This window comes from Drosophila gunungcola, unplaced genomic scaffold, assembly GCF_025200985.1.
Source record: "Drosophila gunungcola strain Sukarami unplaced genomic scaffold, Dgunungcola_SK_2 000001F, whole genome shotgun sequence".
Lineage (NCBI taxonomy): Eukaryota > Metazoa > Arthropoda > Insecta > Diptera > Drosophilidae > Drosophila > Drosophila gunungcola.
In genome coordinates this window covers 477,070-495,653 of record NW_026453197.1, presented here as the reverse complement: position 1 = coordinate 495,653, position 18,584 = coordinate 477,070, and the positions used below count along the sequence as shown (strand labels likewise).

Sequence of the window (18,584 nt, the reverse complement as noted above, 5' to 3'; positions counted from 1 at the left end):
AATCTTGAAATAGGAAAGTAGCCAAACATATTATAAATTATATGAACAATAACATAACCTCAGCTATGAGTTTTTAGACAAATAAACTCTTACATGGTGTTGAGAAAGTAGTGATTTCAACCTGACATTAAGTAAACGGCCCCAAGTTTATCATTGTATAATGTGTTGAGCTTTTTTAGTAACTTCATATCCCATTTCTTGGATACAGCTTATGTTTATTATATTTTCATTAAGGTTGCATCTGGAAAAATGCATCTTCTTTATTCAGGCAAATTTAAATAGCCTCACCTAAAGTACAGGGTATTCTTCAAACTTTGGCACAGCATTTGGGCCGTAATGCGCCCGGGGTGGCATTCCCATTTTGAGGTTAGTTGCTGTCATAAATTTTTAGTGCCCTGACTTGGCTTTTGTTTTGAAACTGCTCTCCCCTTCGTTTTTTTCGAAAGTAAATTCTTTTGTTCGTTCGCCTGCTCTAATTGGCAGCATTTGATAAATGCAATTGACTTGCACTTTTCCGTTTTTGTACAGTTTTGTTTTTTTTTTTGTGCTTTACTGGCTCGATTTTAATTGCTCGTAAATAGTTTTAATGGGTGCGTGTCGCTTTATGGACTGCAGCTCCATTCTTGAGTCATTGCGAGTGTATTTAGAGTCAAAGCTTTAAAGCCGGGCCATAACATTTTGGCCAAAAGCTAAGCCAATCTAAGGCAGCCGGGGGTGATTTTGTAGCGCGTGTGGAAAATTGTGCAAAAGCAAAAGAAAAAACTTGTTGGAAAATTGTCAACGACAAGGAGCGACAACCACAAGTCGAATTGACTTTGGCGCTTTTGGCTTTGACACGTTGACATACAATAAAGGTATTTGCCTTGGCCACGCCCTAAGCTCAGCCCGCCCCTCATATAGCTTACAGCGAACGTCACATGGAATTTTCATCACCCGAAACGGCGACGTGTCACTCAATCCAGTGAAAAGGAGGCAGGAGCAAGGGGAGAAAAATCCTGGCATGAGTGGCTCATGTCATCATGTATATTGAACTTAGCGCACGGTTTCTTCGTTCTCCCGTACCTTTAATCCAAGAATCGCTGGGCGTATTCTCTTTTAATAATCGTTAATTTAAGAACAAGCCGATAAAAAACAAATTAATAAACTTTATCCATGTTACATATAGTTTCTTATTATCTGCTTTTGCCACAGAATCGTTTGAATGTTGAAGTCCGAAATACTTTTTCGATTGCATACTTTAGACACCTTTTAAAATCATTTTAAAGCCCTTGTGATTATTATGTCTTTTTCTAGGATTATTAATTAGCAAAGTGTATACGTTTCGCTAAGGGGTGTATAACGTTCGATAGACTGTTTTTCGTTTTCCTTTGAATTTTTCTTTGCCATAAGCTTTTCTTTTTCCCTTTTTTTTTGGCCAGCGCTGGTTTCACACTGATTACACAAACGTGAGTAAGCTGCTTTCAGCATCGCGTTCCACATGCAAACATCAGTTCATGCATTTATTCATGTACTCACTCATTCATTCATTCACTGCTTCGAGGATGTAGTCATTCATTTTCATCATTTGTATGTTGTTAAGTCAGCAAAGGGAAAGAAAAAAGACCTGGGGAAAAACTTGACGCACTTTTTTCTGATTTGCACTTACCCAACCCCTGATTTTCTTATCTGAGCTAGTGAGTGTGTGGGATTTCCTTAAAGTTTACATTTCTCGTTGGTCATGGCAGCAGATTGAACCTGACTAACTTTATTCAGCTTGCTTTTAGGCCCGGACTACAGGAGCCGAAGTTTGTTCATAATTTTAAGTGATTTGCCAGAATGAAAACCAACAGTTTTCTAATTGCTCTTTTAGGTTGAAGATATTCGGTGAACACTTTTTCCTAGAAACGTAAGGCTTTAGTTTACTTTTAGCAAATTTTGCAATAAATTGCGTCAGCACTTTTGGGCTCTTTAAGCTTTCAACCATAAATATTCTTGGAAAACTGGTTAAAAATACCTTTGTTTATTAATTTTATTTTAGGAAAAAATCCTTCGTAATCGAAATAGTAATGAGGATAAACGGTTTATGGAAAAGATATAAATAGTTCACATTTTATATCTTGGCTACCGTATATTTATAATTATTTATAATTCTTAGCTAATTCTTTTTATCCAGGTTGTGAATTGAACTCGTTTTTGTATTTTTTATAAGAACAGTAGCAATGTTAATCCGTAATGCATTAATTGTATTTAAAGCTTCATTGGGACAACTATGTTTACTCCACAAATTGCATTAAAAATATTAAACATTTAAGCTTAAATTTTCCAGTAAACTTTTCAACAGTTTCTGCTTCAATTCTTCGTTTTCGAATTAAAACCCTAACGAATTTCTAATGGTATTCAAAGCCAAATCAGCCTGAAATCCCAGCTGAAAAATGGAAAATGGTCTTGGAAAATGAATGCTTTAATTGACGAGCAAACCAACTGCCACACAGGTACACGCACAGATCAAATTTCAATATGCTAATACCCAGAAAAAAACAGAATAGAGACTCTGTGGCAGCCTTGTGGCATTTTTAGAATGCAAATTAACGCTCGAGATGGGATTCAAATGAAAAATGCTCCTGGCCAGAAATAGAATATTGATGTTATCCCCAAGTACACCAGTTAGTTGCTGTCGTTGTGTGGTTATCAATATGGCCAATATTCCAATCCATAACACATCCACACACACCAGCTGAGATACAAAGAGCTACACTCGCATATTGTATCTGCATTTATGAAAAAGCCGAAGTTGGGTTGGGGGAAAACGGCAGCTGAAACTATCAAAATGCATGCCAAGAGGCAAAAACAAAACCAGGCAACACGAGCAGCCGCAACATGGCAAACATGAAACCGAAACCGAAAACTGTAACTAAAACTGTGGGGAAAATCACCTCCCAAGCCACCCACACAAATGCTTACTCCAGGCAGCCAAATTGAAAACAAAAGAAGAACGAGCAAAATTTGCATGCATATTTACAAACTTTCGTTCGGAAAAGTCAAAATGATGGCAGTACAGTTAGAAAAAGGATTCGCAAAAAATTGAAATTTTTTGCAGACTCTCAATCCCGAGAAAAATCATATTAAAGTTTGTGGCATGTAGAAAATTTTTTGTAAAATCTTAAATTGGAAATTTTAGCTTGTGCACTTGGAACTTTCATTAAAATCAAAAACACATCGAAAAGTCGTGAAGTGAAAAAGTAGGGTCGAAAATAATATAATATTCGTTTTGCCACTATAAGCTCTAACAGTTACTTAAGAAAACACAACATTTTTTAGGTACCATTTTTGAGTTCAATGCTTAGACTTCGAGACCTTTTTTTTTATAGTGTTAAAGCGCCCCTATTTACATTTTTCCGCTCCTTTTGTGATCCTGCCTCTCTGTCAAGCCGCATTTGATGTTCGTTTTGGCAACTATTTGCAAATGCAAATTGCGAACATGCAACAGGGACATGTTGCGTAAATGTCAATGTTGCAAGAAAAAAACAACCCAACCAGACAACAACCAAATACACATGCAAATGTCTCTCTGACAATTTCTCCACGGAATTCCGCACATATATATGCATGTGGGGGTAGTACAGATATAGCTTCTATAGCGCCTTCGTTGATAAGCAGTTTTTACCGAACGGTTTGCCTCTAGCTGACTAACAAAAGAAAATACATTTTCAAATGGCTGGATGGCTGGCACTTGATTGGCAGTAAAGTTGCACCGTCAATTGCAAGGCATATGTGTAGGCGTGTCCATAACAAGGAGCCGGAGAGCCAGCAAACGGAAATTTTCTTTTGAAAGATAAGAAAATTAGCTGACCAGTTATACACGAGTTATAAACGAGGTAAAATCCAAATAACAAAGAAAAGCTGTCAGCAGGTTAACCTTTTTGTCATAAATTACATTGTTAAATATTAATTTTAGCGCTGAAAGTAACTTTAAGTCACTTAAACGTTTAATGGCAAGAAATGTATTTTAAATTCAATAACATTTAAAACCCGTGCCAAGTACACTGTCAATGAAAGATTTACAAGACTGGATCATATGTCAAAACATAATTGCAGAAACATATGCTGGAAATGTAGCCAATTTTTGGAAAGTGCGTTCAGGGAACCGCAGTCATGTGAAATTGGCACCAAACCGAATTGAACCGAAACCAAATACAGCAAATTTATTTCCACAATTTTGTGAACATCGCTGGTGCTGAGTTTCCATTTATTTATGACTGTTTGGGGCCCTCAGATGTTTTTCCTTCTTCCCTTTTTTTAATGTTTTCCCCATTCGCGAGCAAGCTTTTCGCTTTATCAGCAGTTTGTTATGCCAACTGGTCCACTTCGACATCCTTCCTCTTTGTATGTTTGAGTGTGGATTTAATTTTATGCCCGCTCAATATTTCATCTTTACGTTACGTACATAAATGCCACACATATATATGCATAAGTGAAATTTTTCGAACAGAAATTGAAATATTTATGTGTGTTTGCCTTATTTTTTGTTTTGTCCTTGTTGTGCTCTTTAGCGTTGTCCTTTCGTTGTCCTTGGCGGCCACATTGTCATTTGCTTCAAGTGTCAAGCGCTGCTGAGTGGCCAACGACGCGCCATTTCTGGCTGTTGCCCCGGCTTCCGGTCTTTTCCTCCTTTTCTCTCCTGTATTTTTATCGACAGTGCTGAGAAATTGAGACATTTTTACACCTACATATAAATGAGTGTTTCCTCAGGTTTAAGTTCTTTTAAAAATAAAACAAAACAAATTTTAATATTATTTTTGGATAGTGGTTTTATTAAGATCAATATTTTATTTTTTTTTTTACAAAAATTTCAATTTTATTTTGTAACTTTTATCGAAACAATATCTTTTTAGAAATCACTAAGGCTCTGAAACTAGTTAAAAATATTTTAAGGATAGAATTCCGTTGAATATTATGAGAGACAACGAATATTTTTGAATATCTTTTGAAGTGATTTCAAAACGGTGTTAATATTTGTGGCACGCCATTTTATCATTTTCTCATTATTGATAATTTAACTAATATTCTCAAAATAATAAGACACTAAGAATTTTTTGGCACTACTTTCTTAGAGGTATTTTCAATTAACGGTAACTTAATATATTTAAAACATAATTTTTTAACAGCGATTTGTAATTCTCGCTTTGCCCAACACTGCTCCTGAAGTCCACTTCCCATTTTTGTCCACCCCCCCCTTTTTCAGGGTATATTTGCGTTGGCGGCAAAGTGTCTCGCCGCCTTCGTTTTCCTTTTTTTTGTCCCCCATCTGAAAATTTTCTGTTTGTTTTGCATTTTCCGCTTTCCTCCTGCGGTTGTCCTTTTCCCCTTGGTCCCTGCTGATATATTCAGATATTTCCAACGCTGTTTCTTCAATTTTTTTGCGCATATCTTTTGAAATTGTTTATTTTTCTCGCTGTGTGTGACTGGGGGAGGAGAGAGTGGCCCTGTAAAATGTGTTTATGCTGCCCAACTGCCATTTACCCTCTCGATAGCATCGTACTGCCCGAACCCAAGCGTTTATGTGGAGTGCATAATGGTTGTTTACTTTTTAGCCTTCCCACACTCTCTTTTCCTTCGTTGTGTGAAGTTCGGTTTTCCCCATCAGTTTTTCTTACAATTTTCATTCACTTTGAAGTCTGCCGCCGTCATTGGAGATTTCTGCTGGGCAAATTTCATTTCAGTACTCTGACTAAGGGCTTTCGGACTTTGATCGAAGCTGAGTTGGGGAATTAACCAAGAACTAAAAGGTGTGTTAATTATTTTTTAACGTTAACGAGCTTGTTGCTACCTTTTTTAAGCTTTAAACATTTCTTTACAATTTAATTTGGTATTTAATATAAAGTTTCAATGTAAAAAGTATTCGTTGCAATTATTCTAAATGTAAATAGTAAAAGTAAACATTTTTAGGAATTAATAATTAAATTTTGCCAAAAGGGTATTTCACTTTAATGAATCCTTCCCCTATTCCTGTTTCTTCGGTTTATTTTCCTTGGTCTTTCATCAAATTTGCGTACTCGGCTTACTCCACTCCGGTTATCATTTTATTCTCTATGTGCGAGCATCCTTTTCAGCTTTTTTTTTTAGCACTTTGTGCACTGGCACTTGGGCAAAGCGACGCCGGCAAAGTGTCCTTAAAATAGTCATCAAATAACAAGAACACAGCCACAATGGCACAACTCCTTTTCCCCAGCTTTGTTGGATTTTGTATGCATGTGCATGCGCCGAGCTCTTCATAAAAGGTGTTGAATTCAATGCTTGCTTTGAATTACAGGCGACGGCCTCCATTAAGATGGGTATTTGCATGGGCTTTAAGTCTTTAATTTGCCGGGAGCTGGATGCCTGGGAAACGGCAGGCGGTCTGTGGACAGGACAACACTAATTGGTCGTGTCGCAGTCACGTAGGGAACTCAGTTGTTCAGTAGCTCAATCTGTATATGTAGCTGAATCCGTATCTGTATCTGTCGGATGGAACAGGCCAATCAAACCCACAGACTGCTGACCAGACGGCCAAACATGTGTTTATCGTTTATTTTATTTGTCATCTAGAACAAAAGTCAAATGCTTTGTATGCAAATAGCAAAAACCGAGTTACAGGAAACCTAAGCATACGCCAATGTCAGTGTTGTATCCTGTATCTCTGGTCAATGTATCTTTTACTTGAGCCAGTATGTCACTCATTCTGGCTTATTCAGTATTTGCTGTTTTTGGTTTTTGGTTGTGTGATAAAAACTGGGTTTTGTTTAGGCATTGAAATAAATAAATGCATGTTTGCTGGCTTGTTTATTATGCAGTATGCATGACCACTTATTCCTGAGCATTTCTGCAAGTCAAAGGATCAACCCCAATGTTGTAACTGCCCAAGCCTCCGTGCAAACTTGTAAAATATTGCTATTTGCATACTCCATTTCGATGCGTTTTGTAATACAATTAATGCCAGTTGCCAGTGAGTTCCTCTTTTGTGTATAATCTGATGATCTCTTATTTGACTTGTCTCTTTACTTGGTTTTTTTTCTATGGTTAGTTGCAAAGTTTTAGCAAATTTCTCATGCATATATGCAGATGTGAATGTCCTTTTTACGGTCACACAAGCACGAAGATGGCAAGGGATAATCTTTGAGCAAACAGCCATGGAAATGTAAGGAAATAGTCAAGCTACCCATGCGGATTAGAATGAATAGAATCCTATTTGGCATATGCAGGCTTTCAACTATTGTTCATATCTTAAAGTGCAATTCTTTCTTTAGTGAATGCACTTAAGTATTTAAAAGTACATTTTTTCATCCTGAAATGCCAACTTTAAAACTATCCCTATTTTGGAGACAAATTAATTAAAAATTGCTTAAAATGTAAACAAATTTGCTGTGTTAACAATGTTTCCTGCCGGCAACTTGCAGCCAAATTAAATTCCTTGCGCGGACAATGTTCACGTTAGTTACACCCTTGCACTCGGTCAACAAAGATGTACGGCAAATAAAACAACCGGAGGAACGGAGAAAGGATGGCTGCATCAACAATCCGGAGGCAAACATCCAAAGGATAACAGTCACGCGAACAACATCAACAAAAACATTCACGTTGCTCACGTTGGCCCCATAAAAAGAGCTTTAACTTCATTTTTGGTGGAGAAACGCAGGTGGTAGGAGCTCAAAGGAAGTGCCCACTGATTGAAAGTCCTTTCTTCTAGCCAGGATATACAGATAACTACATAACTCTGCAAAGTGCAGAGCTAAAAAAATGGGATCTTGGTTAAGAGACTTTGTGGTCCAAATGGAAAAGATTTAAAGGAGTAAAACACTATGCCATTAACAGACTGCTCTTGAATTTGTTAATCGGAAAAAGGCCTTTATATTAACTTTAACTTGCATTGCTTAAAATGCTAAGGCTGTATTCAGTCAATTTCAAATCCCGATTACACATTTAAATAGGCTTGTAAATATCCATACAATGCCTTTTATTAACTAACATATTCATAACCAATGTGAAAACATGTAAGTGAGAGCTCTTATTTTAGCTTGAATGGTTCTACCAAAGCGATTCTTGCCTACCTTTGCCCCATTTAGCAACACCTCTCGGACTTGCAAATTAATTTTCTGCTTTGCCGAATCGCAAGCTTGTTTATTTGGATGACAAGACCTGGGAAACTGCAACTGCAAACTACAAGGTGCAGATGGCAGACAAAGCAAGAGGAAATGTAACATATAAGCTGGCGTTAATTACATTTCCATTCCCATTGGCGAAAATATCTATTTCAGGCCCGGAGACAAGTGCAATCGAGTTGAAAGAGTTGCTCAATGCCTTTTGTAGTTTGCGGGCTAAGTAGCACAAAAAGCGATTTTCTGCATTTGATATTTTGTGGTTGTTTATTGTCAACTTACCCTGCAAATTGAAAATTCGATGTAGATTCAGTCGACCGCAATGTTAAAGCGCTTCTGCAAATAGATGAAGAGTGGAAAGACAATAATGAAAATCAGTTTCCACATTTAAATGCAACGTAAATACTGGCTTAACTAGTAGTTGATTTATTTATTTGACTTAGAATTCAGCATTTTATTTCCCTGTTTTTTTGTGAGCACAGTCGTATAATAACCAAATAAACAAGCAAATAAATGTGCGACTCGGCGCGTTTATAGTTCAATTACGGTGAAAACGATTTCAGAAGTGAGCAGAAAAACCTCCCCAAGTCCCCGCCTCATTTCAAGCATTGCGGATTCAAAGGCAAAAACCATTTACCCTGGTACTCGGAAACTTTTCTCGCTTTGTATAAATATTAATGAAGTAGGCCATAGAAGTGCGAGTCGACTCGAGTTCAGTTTGTTGTTGAATGGAGCATTTGTAACAAGAAATCCTGGCCTATTTATAAGTTTTCCATTCATTGTTACTCCCACTTCTCCCCGGCCTTCCCCCACTGGAGTTGCCGCTGTTTTGCATATGATTCGCATAATGGTGCGGAGAGAAATGTACTGGTTAAGTCACGCATCGCCGCTTCAGTTGCTGATGGCGGCCACTCGGTGCCTAATTAGCAAATGTTTTGGTTATTAAATCGTCCATGAAATTAGCGGGCACCGTACATTAAATTTAAGCGAGGCTTTGGGCTAGTGAAAATATACACATAAAGGAAATTTTACTAGTTGTTTCCACTTCCAATTTAATTGTAAGCTAATAATGCCAAAATTGAAGGTGTTTAAAATTTAAATAGTATTTAGACCAGCACATTAAATCATTGAAATATCTTTAAAAGACGTTTATAAATAGAATTTCCTTCCATAACAAAATAACAATAGCATCATAAATATGTACGGCCTTTTATGTCTGTGTAGAGTTTTAAAAGTCGAAAACTTGATTGAGGAACAGATGGAGTGGTTGAGCTTCCTGTTCCTCATTACGATCTCAAACGGAGACAAAAGGCTTGATTAGAGTCACAAGAGTCTAGAGTGTTGCTATTTCTGCCCCCTGCCACGCCCATATCTCCCCCGTCCGCCTCCCAGTTGAGTCCATTAAAATCCACTCAAGTGCACTTAAACACTTCCGAGTGCTCTGGCTGCCAGTTTTGCGTTGGCACTAATGACAGTTAAGATTTAAATCCTATATATACGCATCCCTCTGTGCTGTCTCTTGATATTTTGTACTCTTTGCGTTGGGCTCCAAAATAAAATAAATATGGGGAATAGATTTAAATTTTTTGCAACGCTAGTATGGTTGATATAAAATAATTTCATATACATTTACAATTTTCTCCCAGTGGAACGCCTATATGCAGAAAAAATAAATGGTATATATTCCTTAGACTCTAACGTGTTTTTATACAGCGTAGATGCTTATAATATTTAAAAATATTTTTTTAAAACTCAATTAAGGGTATTCGAAACCTCGTTCCTTCCCACATTTTTCATGCCACCTCTGTCAATCTGCTTGCTATGCGGATGAGTAATCGCCACCGCCCACAATGTTCTCCTGGAGGAAAAGCAACTTGTCTGTAATCAAGGAAACTGTAAGTTTTCGCCTTAACTGTTATCGCTTGTGATTCATTTTTGTAGCGCTTTTGAATGGTCCATAAAATGTCGCCGGGTGCAAGTGCAATAGTGCAACCAGTTGCATGTCCTTCCTCCTTTTCCCCGGGTTTTCCCGGAAAACCCCCTATTTCTAGCACGCCCCTTTTCCTTGCCGCCTGCAACAATGTTCGGTGGTATTTGCCGGCCATAAAGGACACCAAAGTTCAGGCTGAAAGGTGTCGCGCCTTGGCCCAATCCACTAAGTCGCTTCGCTTTAATTAAATTGAGAAAGTTTTCGCGCTGCAAAAAGTTTGCAGTTTATTTTTTGGGGACCCGCCAAAAAGACAAAACCGAAGCCTTTTAAAAGTGTGCTTTAAATGTAAATAGCATTTGGTTGGCCTCCTTTTTCGTTTAGTACCTTACTGTATTTTTCTATTTTTCGCCAGGACATTCGTTTTTATGGCAGCCGTGTGTGAGCCGATTTGATTGTATTGAGGCTCGTTCTAAGTCCCAACTAACGAGGCCATCAACAGGATGCTGCGCAGGCTGGAAAAGAACCAAAACCAAAGGAAGCACAAAAGCCGATTGCAGTTGGTTGGTGATTAGAGTGGGCTAAAAGTGGAAGCCAGCCAGAGACACGTTGCGAAAATTGCCTTAACTGTAATTGCCAGGACCTGCTTGGCCCGGACTCCTTTCAGCACCCAGTCCTCCCTCAAATTAGGCTTAAACGCTTGAGACAGCAGCCAATCCAATCGCCGGCTGTCTTTCAGGGGCTTCGATACTCTCCATCTGATTGCTTTTTTCCAATCGAAATGCTGCCCAAACGAGAGCTAAGCTGTGGCAGAGATTACCTGGATTTTAACTAGTTTTCGAGGGGAAATGCCTAGTGCCACGAAAGGATACATTTTGTGGAGAATAGTTGAAATTTGGCTTATACTTAGCTGAAATGGGGTAATTTCTTATTTTGAAAATCATTTCTCGGTATGGCAATGTTAGGTATATTCATTTGGCTCCATTTACTTACCATTAAATAGCTTATCACATTTCTTATATTGAAATAGACTTATTCAATTTATTTATAGCTTCAAATAAACACATCAAGAGATATTTTGCTGCCTTAATTTAATTTGAAAATATTTTAAAACCGTTTAGTTTTATCTATCTAATTGATAGTTAAATCTATACTAAACAACAGGGAAAACTTAAACAGAAATTAATGTTGGCTATAGGTTAAAAAAAAATTGTTCAAGGATTTTTACGCGGAATGTCGAATGAAATTCTGGAAAATTGGCTCTGATTGCTAAAACCGTTAGCACAATATTCCAATTTAATTGTGGAAAATAATTTCCGCAGCATTCTCTTTTCTGGAAAATAAAAATTTCTCAAATTTCATTAAGCTCTTCGTTCAGGTCCGCTCTGTTTGCCAAACAAGAGCGATAAATTTGCAGCTTATGCCAGTGGCCATAAAAACAATTTTATGGCATATATCTTCTTTTTTTTACGCCAGCAACGAGGGAACAAAAAATAATGCAATTAAACAAATAAATTTCCCAATAAACCTATTTGAGGCGGGCCGACAGAAAAAAAGGCAAAGAGAAGCGGGTATAAAAATGGCGTAATTTACCTCAATTAACACACCAGCTGGGCGGTGGCTGGATATGGGCAGTTCGATGCAGGGGGAGGTGTATGTGTGTACTGGTGTGGGTTTAATTGCAGGCAATGGTCAGTCAGACAAAAAGCAGGAACCCAGCATCCGTGGCCAGCCACGCCCCGTTCTGGATTTAATCGCCCCCCCTAAACGACACTCCAAGTGTTCGCAGTCGAAGCCATTAAAAACCGAAGGGAGCTGACTTAAACTGGCCCTTATTTCTCCTGTTCTTCCTTTTTTTCCCCTTTTTGGGCAAGTAATGACCAAAAACAAATCGACAAGGAGCAGCAGCATCAGCATCAGCGGCAGGACATGTCTGGTCCTGGAGCCATTTAATGCCCATGTAAATGTGAGCTAACAAACCTACCTGGGTGCCATTAAAGTTCACTTTATGTTGGCCATTTTACAGTATAAACCAGTGGAAAAAGGAGGGAGATCCTGAGACTCTGGGCTGCAACTGTTTCTAATTGTGTGCCAGCCTGCATAAAAATGCTAATTTTATGTTCTGCACACACATAGCTGAAACAAGTTTCCATCTTGTAAATATTTTCATTATGGTCGGGCAAGCGGCAACAGCTGTCCCTTCGGGACATAAAACGCCTGTTTATGAACGTGACCAGAATGGCCGAGATGTTTCCACTATAGTGGCCCCATTTGGAAAGTTCAGGGCTCAAATGCCAAACCGGGGAGAATCCCAAATAATCGGTATGTACGAGTATTCTCCGGCTGGACACTAAGTGCGGTAATAATTTGCGAAAGATAAAACTTCAGTAATTACTCTCAGTTAAAAATGATTGTAACAATTTTCGGGTAATGTGCTTTTAAAAGGTTTTTGCAATCAACCTTAACCTGACTTGTAATAAATTATATATTTTATTTTGAATCAGTTTTTCAAAAAGTGTGAGGCTAAGGGCGTTAATTAATCAATAAATATATAATATTGGCGTTCTTAAACAATTTGTAGACCTTTTTGCTAAATATAAACACTTTTTAATAAGCCGTGTTGACCCTTGCAGACTCGCTTACTAAATATTTAATATTTAACAAAGCATTCACCTATTTTCTATAAGTGCTGTTTAAATAAATTGTGAATATGCCAAAGCGTTTTAGACTACATTAAACTTGGTTGAAATTTCTACTTAAGATAACTGATATTAGATGAAACTTCAGATTGCACTTGCCAATTTATTTTGATATAAATAAAAATTATTACAGATAGTCAGTTTACGATATTTTTAAATACATAGCAAATTCCGAAGATTTTTTTTACACTTATTAAACCGGCTTTCGTAGAGTACATTTATATTTAGAGAAAAAACTAATAACAGATAAAGAGTCAGACTGCATTATAACTCGACATGTGTGTACGTACGTAGTGTGTAGTATCTATGAGTGTGTTTCCCCTGACTGCCTTTGTGCTTGTTTTCCTTGTTTTAGCTTCTGTTGCCGCATTTATTGTTGTTTTTACCCGCTTTGTGCGAACGGTTCTCGAGTTTCTGCTATTGTTTTGCAGCTGCAGCTTTTCTGCTTTTGCCATTGTTTTTGCCGGCTTTGCCGTTCGGCGTTTCTTGTTTTGCCAGCTTCCGTTTCCGCCGTAAGTATTTTAAGTGTGTGTGTGTGTGTGTGTGTCTGTGTGTTGTGCCTTCCTGTTAGCGCCTTTGGGAGTAGTCCTCCAGTTGCCCACAGTGCCTCCAGTTTCATAGACACTCGAAACATTTTCTTTTATATTTTTGAAAGGTATTTTATAAAACTAAGAATTGTTAATTAAAATTAATAATAAAAACTAATAATAACAATTTCAAAATTTCTTAGCGACAGGCCCATTTACATTTTTTTTATTTATTAAACCAGCTTAAATTGGGATGACTATTAACAAAATAGTTGTTGAAAAATGTGATTAGGTTACCAATTACCTTAAAACATAAAATACTATGTAAAATTGCCATCTAAATTTTTTTAACTGCAAATTCCTTCGCCTAAAATTCTCTTACTCCCTTAACTGTCTTCATATTTCTCCATTTTTCGTTTACTTTATGAAATTGTGAAATATAACACAAATAAATAGAAAATTGTTTGGCGGTGGGGAGAAAATGAAGCTACTTAGGGTATCGCCCGGGGACTTTCAATGAAGCCAGATAGCAAGTTTAATTTCTCCCCGACCGCGTATTAAAGTCAAAAGCTTTGACAGCGTTTCCCGCCTAAGAAGTTTTTCCTTATTTTATTGCATTTTTTTGGGGGCTTGTTAGGAGCGCCAGAAAGTCGGTAAAGGGACTTGATGATGCTGCGCTGACGTGGCGCATTCGTGGCTTGTTTACAGGGGCGGGGATTCCAAGGGGAGTGGCCGATGATGTTGGTGTAAGCTCATCGCATTTGTGCAGCTGTTCGGCTGGCAAGTTATTTTTTTTCGGGCTTTTTTGTTGTCTGCTGACGACATTTTGTCATGTTGTTTTTGCAGCTGGCTCTTTCCCCCTTTTGCCTGCAGTCTAATATCAACACTTTTGTGCTACGTAATTACTTTGAAATTAGTTTGCGTCGCAAACTTTGCACATTATGCGCATCCTTATGCCCAGAGAACTCCCCTCACAAAATATATAGATACATATATAACCCTCGAAGCATTAAAGTTGCCATTAGCGCGCTACTCTCCACTTTCTATATTTTCCTCCATTTATTTGTTTGCTATTTTGACGCTGTAAGTGCATCTTGTTTGTTATTTCTTTAAATTAAATGCTTGGGGATTTTCAGTGCTTCAAATGTACGTGTGTACTTGTCACAAAAATAAAAACCGCTGAAATGCTTTTTAAATGAACAACAAATTAGAGTTCATTTTGCTAACTAATCTTTTTGAAACAATGAAAGCGAATTGTCTATTAAATTATACGCATAGTTGAGTGTGGTTTATTTTCAACCATTTATACTAATTTATATAAATCAAGCTTGTTGAGCATTTTTTTTTATCATTAGCTAGATTATTTAATTAATAAAGCAAAGTCAAACATTGCCTATCAATAAACGAATTGAAAGCTATAGGTTTTAATTAAATTTTACAAAACTGATTGTTAGTATGCAAAGTAGGCATATTCGTAAAACTTTGTAAGGAAGAAAAAATCATCATAAAAGAATCAAAATTCAATTGATGTACTTACGTAATAAAAAAATTACGAATATCTCCTATAAAAATGTATGTTTTGCACCTCACTTAACAAAGAGTTTACAGTTCCATAAAGTCTTCAGCTGCAAAACCCTCATTTCCATGATTCCGATCATTATGTGCCAGACAATGCGTTTTGCTGTTTAGCTTTTCATTTCATGAAATAAGAAACTGCACCGCAAAAACAACAAAGTCAGCAACAGCAGCTGCATTCAGAGAAAACAAATAAATATACAACTGGCAAAATGAGCACAGCAAATGAAAGGGATCCGGATGCGGATGTAATGGAGTGGGAATGGAGGGGAGTGAAATGTACAATGCGGCTAATGGCAAAAATAACATTTAACCAGAAAATGGGGGCTGGGAAAGTATGGATTTACTGCGGGGGCGGAACCGTGGACATTACTCTCTTTTCCGCCCTTTCAATTACAAACGCAAACATTATGTGTAGAGACAACGTTGCGTATGCGCAACATTAAATGCAGCCATTGCAGAAATGAAATGATGTTGCCATCGCTCTGTGCAAGCTGTGCAATTAAAATCATGCAAGTTTAATTCGTAATGCCAACACGGGCATAAGTAAATAAGCGACAAATACAACAGCACTGCCACCAAGCTGCTAAGCAAACATTTTAAAATATTTAAATACCAAGAAGCAAGAACCACTGAGCCAGCAACAACACATAAAACACCGGGGAAACGTCTTTACTCCTTGAAGCTATCAACCTCGAGATACTTCTTATTTATAAAATTCTTATGTGTGTTGTTATTAATTAAAATTAATTATATTAATGCCAATGCCTCATAAAATGCGCAATAATACAAGTCTTATTAACCCTAGATTTATTTTTAATTTTATGTAAAATACAAAAAATACTTTGTTAATGCCGGATGATTATTTAGGTTTTAAATAATTAACTATACTTTTAAGTAGTGAACTTAATTAATAACATTCCATTAATGCAAGTAATAAAATAAGATAAATAATTTAAGATAAAACCAAACATGTTTTTAAATTTTGTTGAATCTAAACTTAAGAAACAAGCACTACCACTGGGAAACCACAAAATCTACATTGAAAATATAGTTGCCTTCCAGGTGGTTTGCTTTTATGAAGCTTTTACATTTCTTTTCCTCCAGCTGAAACCATATATATTCAGGAATATGCAAGTGATATACCCGGAGACCTTTTCGAGTACCGTGCATACAAAATGGTAAAAAACCGTTGACGTGTCGTGGTTGTCGTTGTTGTTCTTAGTGTTGGTGTTGGCCGGGTTAAGTGCCCGCCCTGTATTTTACGCTTGATTGTGTTTTATGGCCAGACGACGCCCTGCGAAAGGGAGTGGAGGAGTGGGGTTGAACATTACTCGTTGCTGTCCCCGGCAGCCGCAGGACCATAAATACTGTGGCTTGTTCTCGCATGTCCGTGTCGGCACGCCCATCCCGTAACACCCACTTTTTCCAACCCCCTTCCCCACTCTCATCATCGTCCTCTCGTTTGTGCGCCCCTTGCCCTTTGCCCTTTGCCCTCTCTCCAGAGAGGCGCTGCTGCTCCTGCATTTTTTACGATGCAACCCAGGTTGCACAAATAATGCACAAGCCAATGAAGCATGCGACCGGCACGTTTGCAAATGCGTCCCCCCGTCAAAAGCGTCCCTCGTTTCCCAGCGATTTTCAACTTTGTGCGATTTTCATTTCTTTATTATTATTTCTTCCCGTTTTGCTTGCCTCTCACTAATGAAAAACTCCGCATCCGGCGAATGCAAACAATAATTATGGCCATAAAGGGGGCTGGTGAGTCGGTAGAATCGAAGAAGACGAATCATAAGTTGTGGCAGTGCCAGATACGGCCGCGCCCCCTTTTGCGGCTGCGAAAAAAGTTAATTGAAAAATTCTTGGCAACAAGATTGCTGCAAAGGGAATACCATTTCCTTGGCCAAACGAAGGGATTTGGTTTTCCAAGTGCGCTGATGGACAATATTTGGCAATTTTCATTAAGGTAAATAAAGTTAAGGAAATGTTGACATGCTGGAGGAACTTATTACGGAAAGTTTATGATACAAGATATATACATTTTCTTAAAAAAAAACCATTTAACTTTTTTGTTTCTTGGACAGTATGCTTTGCTAGAAAATAGAAAGCCGTAATTGTTAAATGGACCTTAATATTTACTACGTTTCAGATACAGATATTAAAATTACTTTCATCTGTCTCTCAAAACAAAATAAATTTATTGCAATATAATCAATCAAAGTCAATTATAACTTAATAATATTATGGATGTTATTTCAATTAACATACATTTCCTATTTAACAAGGCAGCTTTAGTTACAGCAAACAATTGATTTACGTTATTAACATCATTCCTCAGCTCATTTCACAATTAATTATGTACCCCGTTAGCGTTTAATTAATTTGACTGACCCTTGGCCAAATAGAAACCGAAAATCATTTATTATTTTAATTAAGTCAACAACTCAACTGCTGCTGTTGCTGATGGGCAGGTGGAAAACTGCAGAAATAAATGAGTCAACTGTCAAATGCCTTGCCTTCAAGGCGGAAAAGCGGTAGTTTTCCGGGCTGGGGAATAGCGCAGGACAACGGCCACATGTTGCTGACAGTTGTTCAATTCGCATCAGAAAAGTTGTGCGCTTCAGCCGTTTCGGCCTTTTTGCCATCATTTTAACATTAATTAATAACGAGCTTCATTTATTGATTGAAGTGAGCAATCAGAGGAGTTCACTGCTTCGGGACAAAGGCTGTCGGCGGCCATTTGCACAAACTTAATTTGATTAATTAATTTTTATTGTGCGAGAAAACATTAAACAATGGAAGAAGAATTTTATTTATGGCTGGAATAAAGTGCTGCCAAGACATCACTTGAGTTTCGTGTCAACATGTATTATATTTTTGCTGCTGACAAAGAAAAGTTTGAGCTACTTCTTCGGCAACAACCGTGCTTTGTGCATAACAAATTTCCTTATAACAAGGTTATTTCAGTTGTCTACCTTTCGTGCATATAAATATCCGTATATATTTTTGGATTTCGTTTTATTTTTTGTGCCCCGGCACTTAACACGCGGCGTGTTTATTATGTATGGAGCGTAGTCAACGAGACGCACTCACGCACATTTGCAGAAAAAGAGGAAAAGTTGCTGAATAAGTAATATTTGCCGGCTCTTGTGCTGTGGCCCATTTAAGTTAGATTAGCCGAGAATAATATTAATCAATCACGCCTCGGGATTTTGGCCAGGCACGCGTCTTCATCCTTCGGCAGCCATTTTGTTGCTCCATTTGCCTAAGACCCCCATCTTTGGTGTACATATAGCATATCCCGTCGACTGATGTTGATGAGCTCCATCATGTTGTCATGGCTCTTCGGCTGACAGCTGCTGCCCCTTGGAATACGTGTTCTGGCTTAGTCCTTCGCTTTGCCTGTTGTCAACTTTTGGGGAGCAAGAAAAATTGCCAAAGTTGAACCGAAAAAAGCTGGTTAGCTGGGCGGGGAAAAATATATGATTGGGTGGCAGGCAGACGGGCAGGCTCAGGACCTGTATGTCCTGTCAGTCTGCTTTTCTCTTGCTCTGTTATAACATCATTTATTTAGCTACTCAGACGACAGACAGCAGCTACTCTCGTTTTTTATTTGAATTTATGCTGATAATGCGCAGAAACAAAAAAAATACAAAAGAACAATGGGTTTTTTCGGCACCGAAACCAGAGCAGCTGCAGCTAGGTGGGCTAGGATCCAGGTCCTGAATCCCACTAGGGATATGAT

At 37.8% G+C, this 18,584-nt stretch overlaps 1 protein-coding gene and 1 long non-coding RNA gene across 5 annotated transcripts in view; one reads left to right on the top strand and one right to left on the bottom strand.

The window, feature by feature from the left end:
• Nucleotides 1–18,584, bottom strand: part of LOC128263129 (uncharacterized) — a 62,417-nt gene that overhangs the window by 4,667 nt on the left and 39,166 nt on the right. For 3 of the 4 annotated variants that reach the window (XR_008268412.1, XR_008268410.1, XR_008268409.1), the window contains exon 3: nucleotides 8,163–8,447. This is a non-coding gene — a long non-coding RNA (uncharacterized LOC128263129). Of the gene's footprint in view, nucleotides 1–8,162; nucleotides 8,448–18,584 lie in introns of those variants that run through there. The other variant, XR_008268411.1, reaches the window with a different exon arrangement.
• Nucleotides 2,392–3,026, top strand: LOC128263126 (uncharacterized). Its single transcript, XM_052997849.1, is given in 5 exon segments — nucleotides 2,392–2,608; nucleotides 2,610–2,702; nucleotides 2,705–2,822; nucleotides 2,825–2,953; nucleotides 2,956–3,026. Coding segments are annotated over 5 exon segments (462 nt in total). The 5' UTR covers nucleotides 2,392–2,557.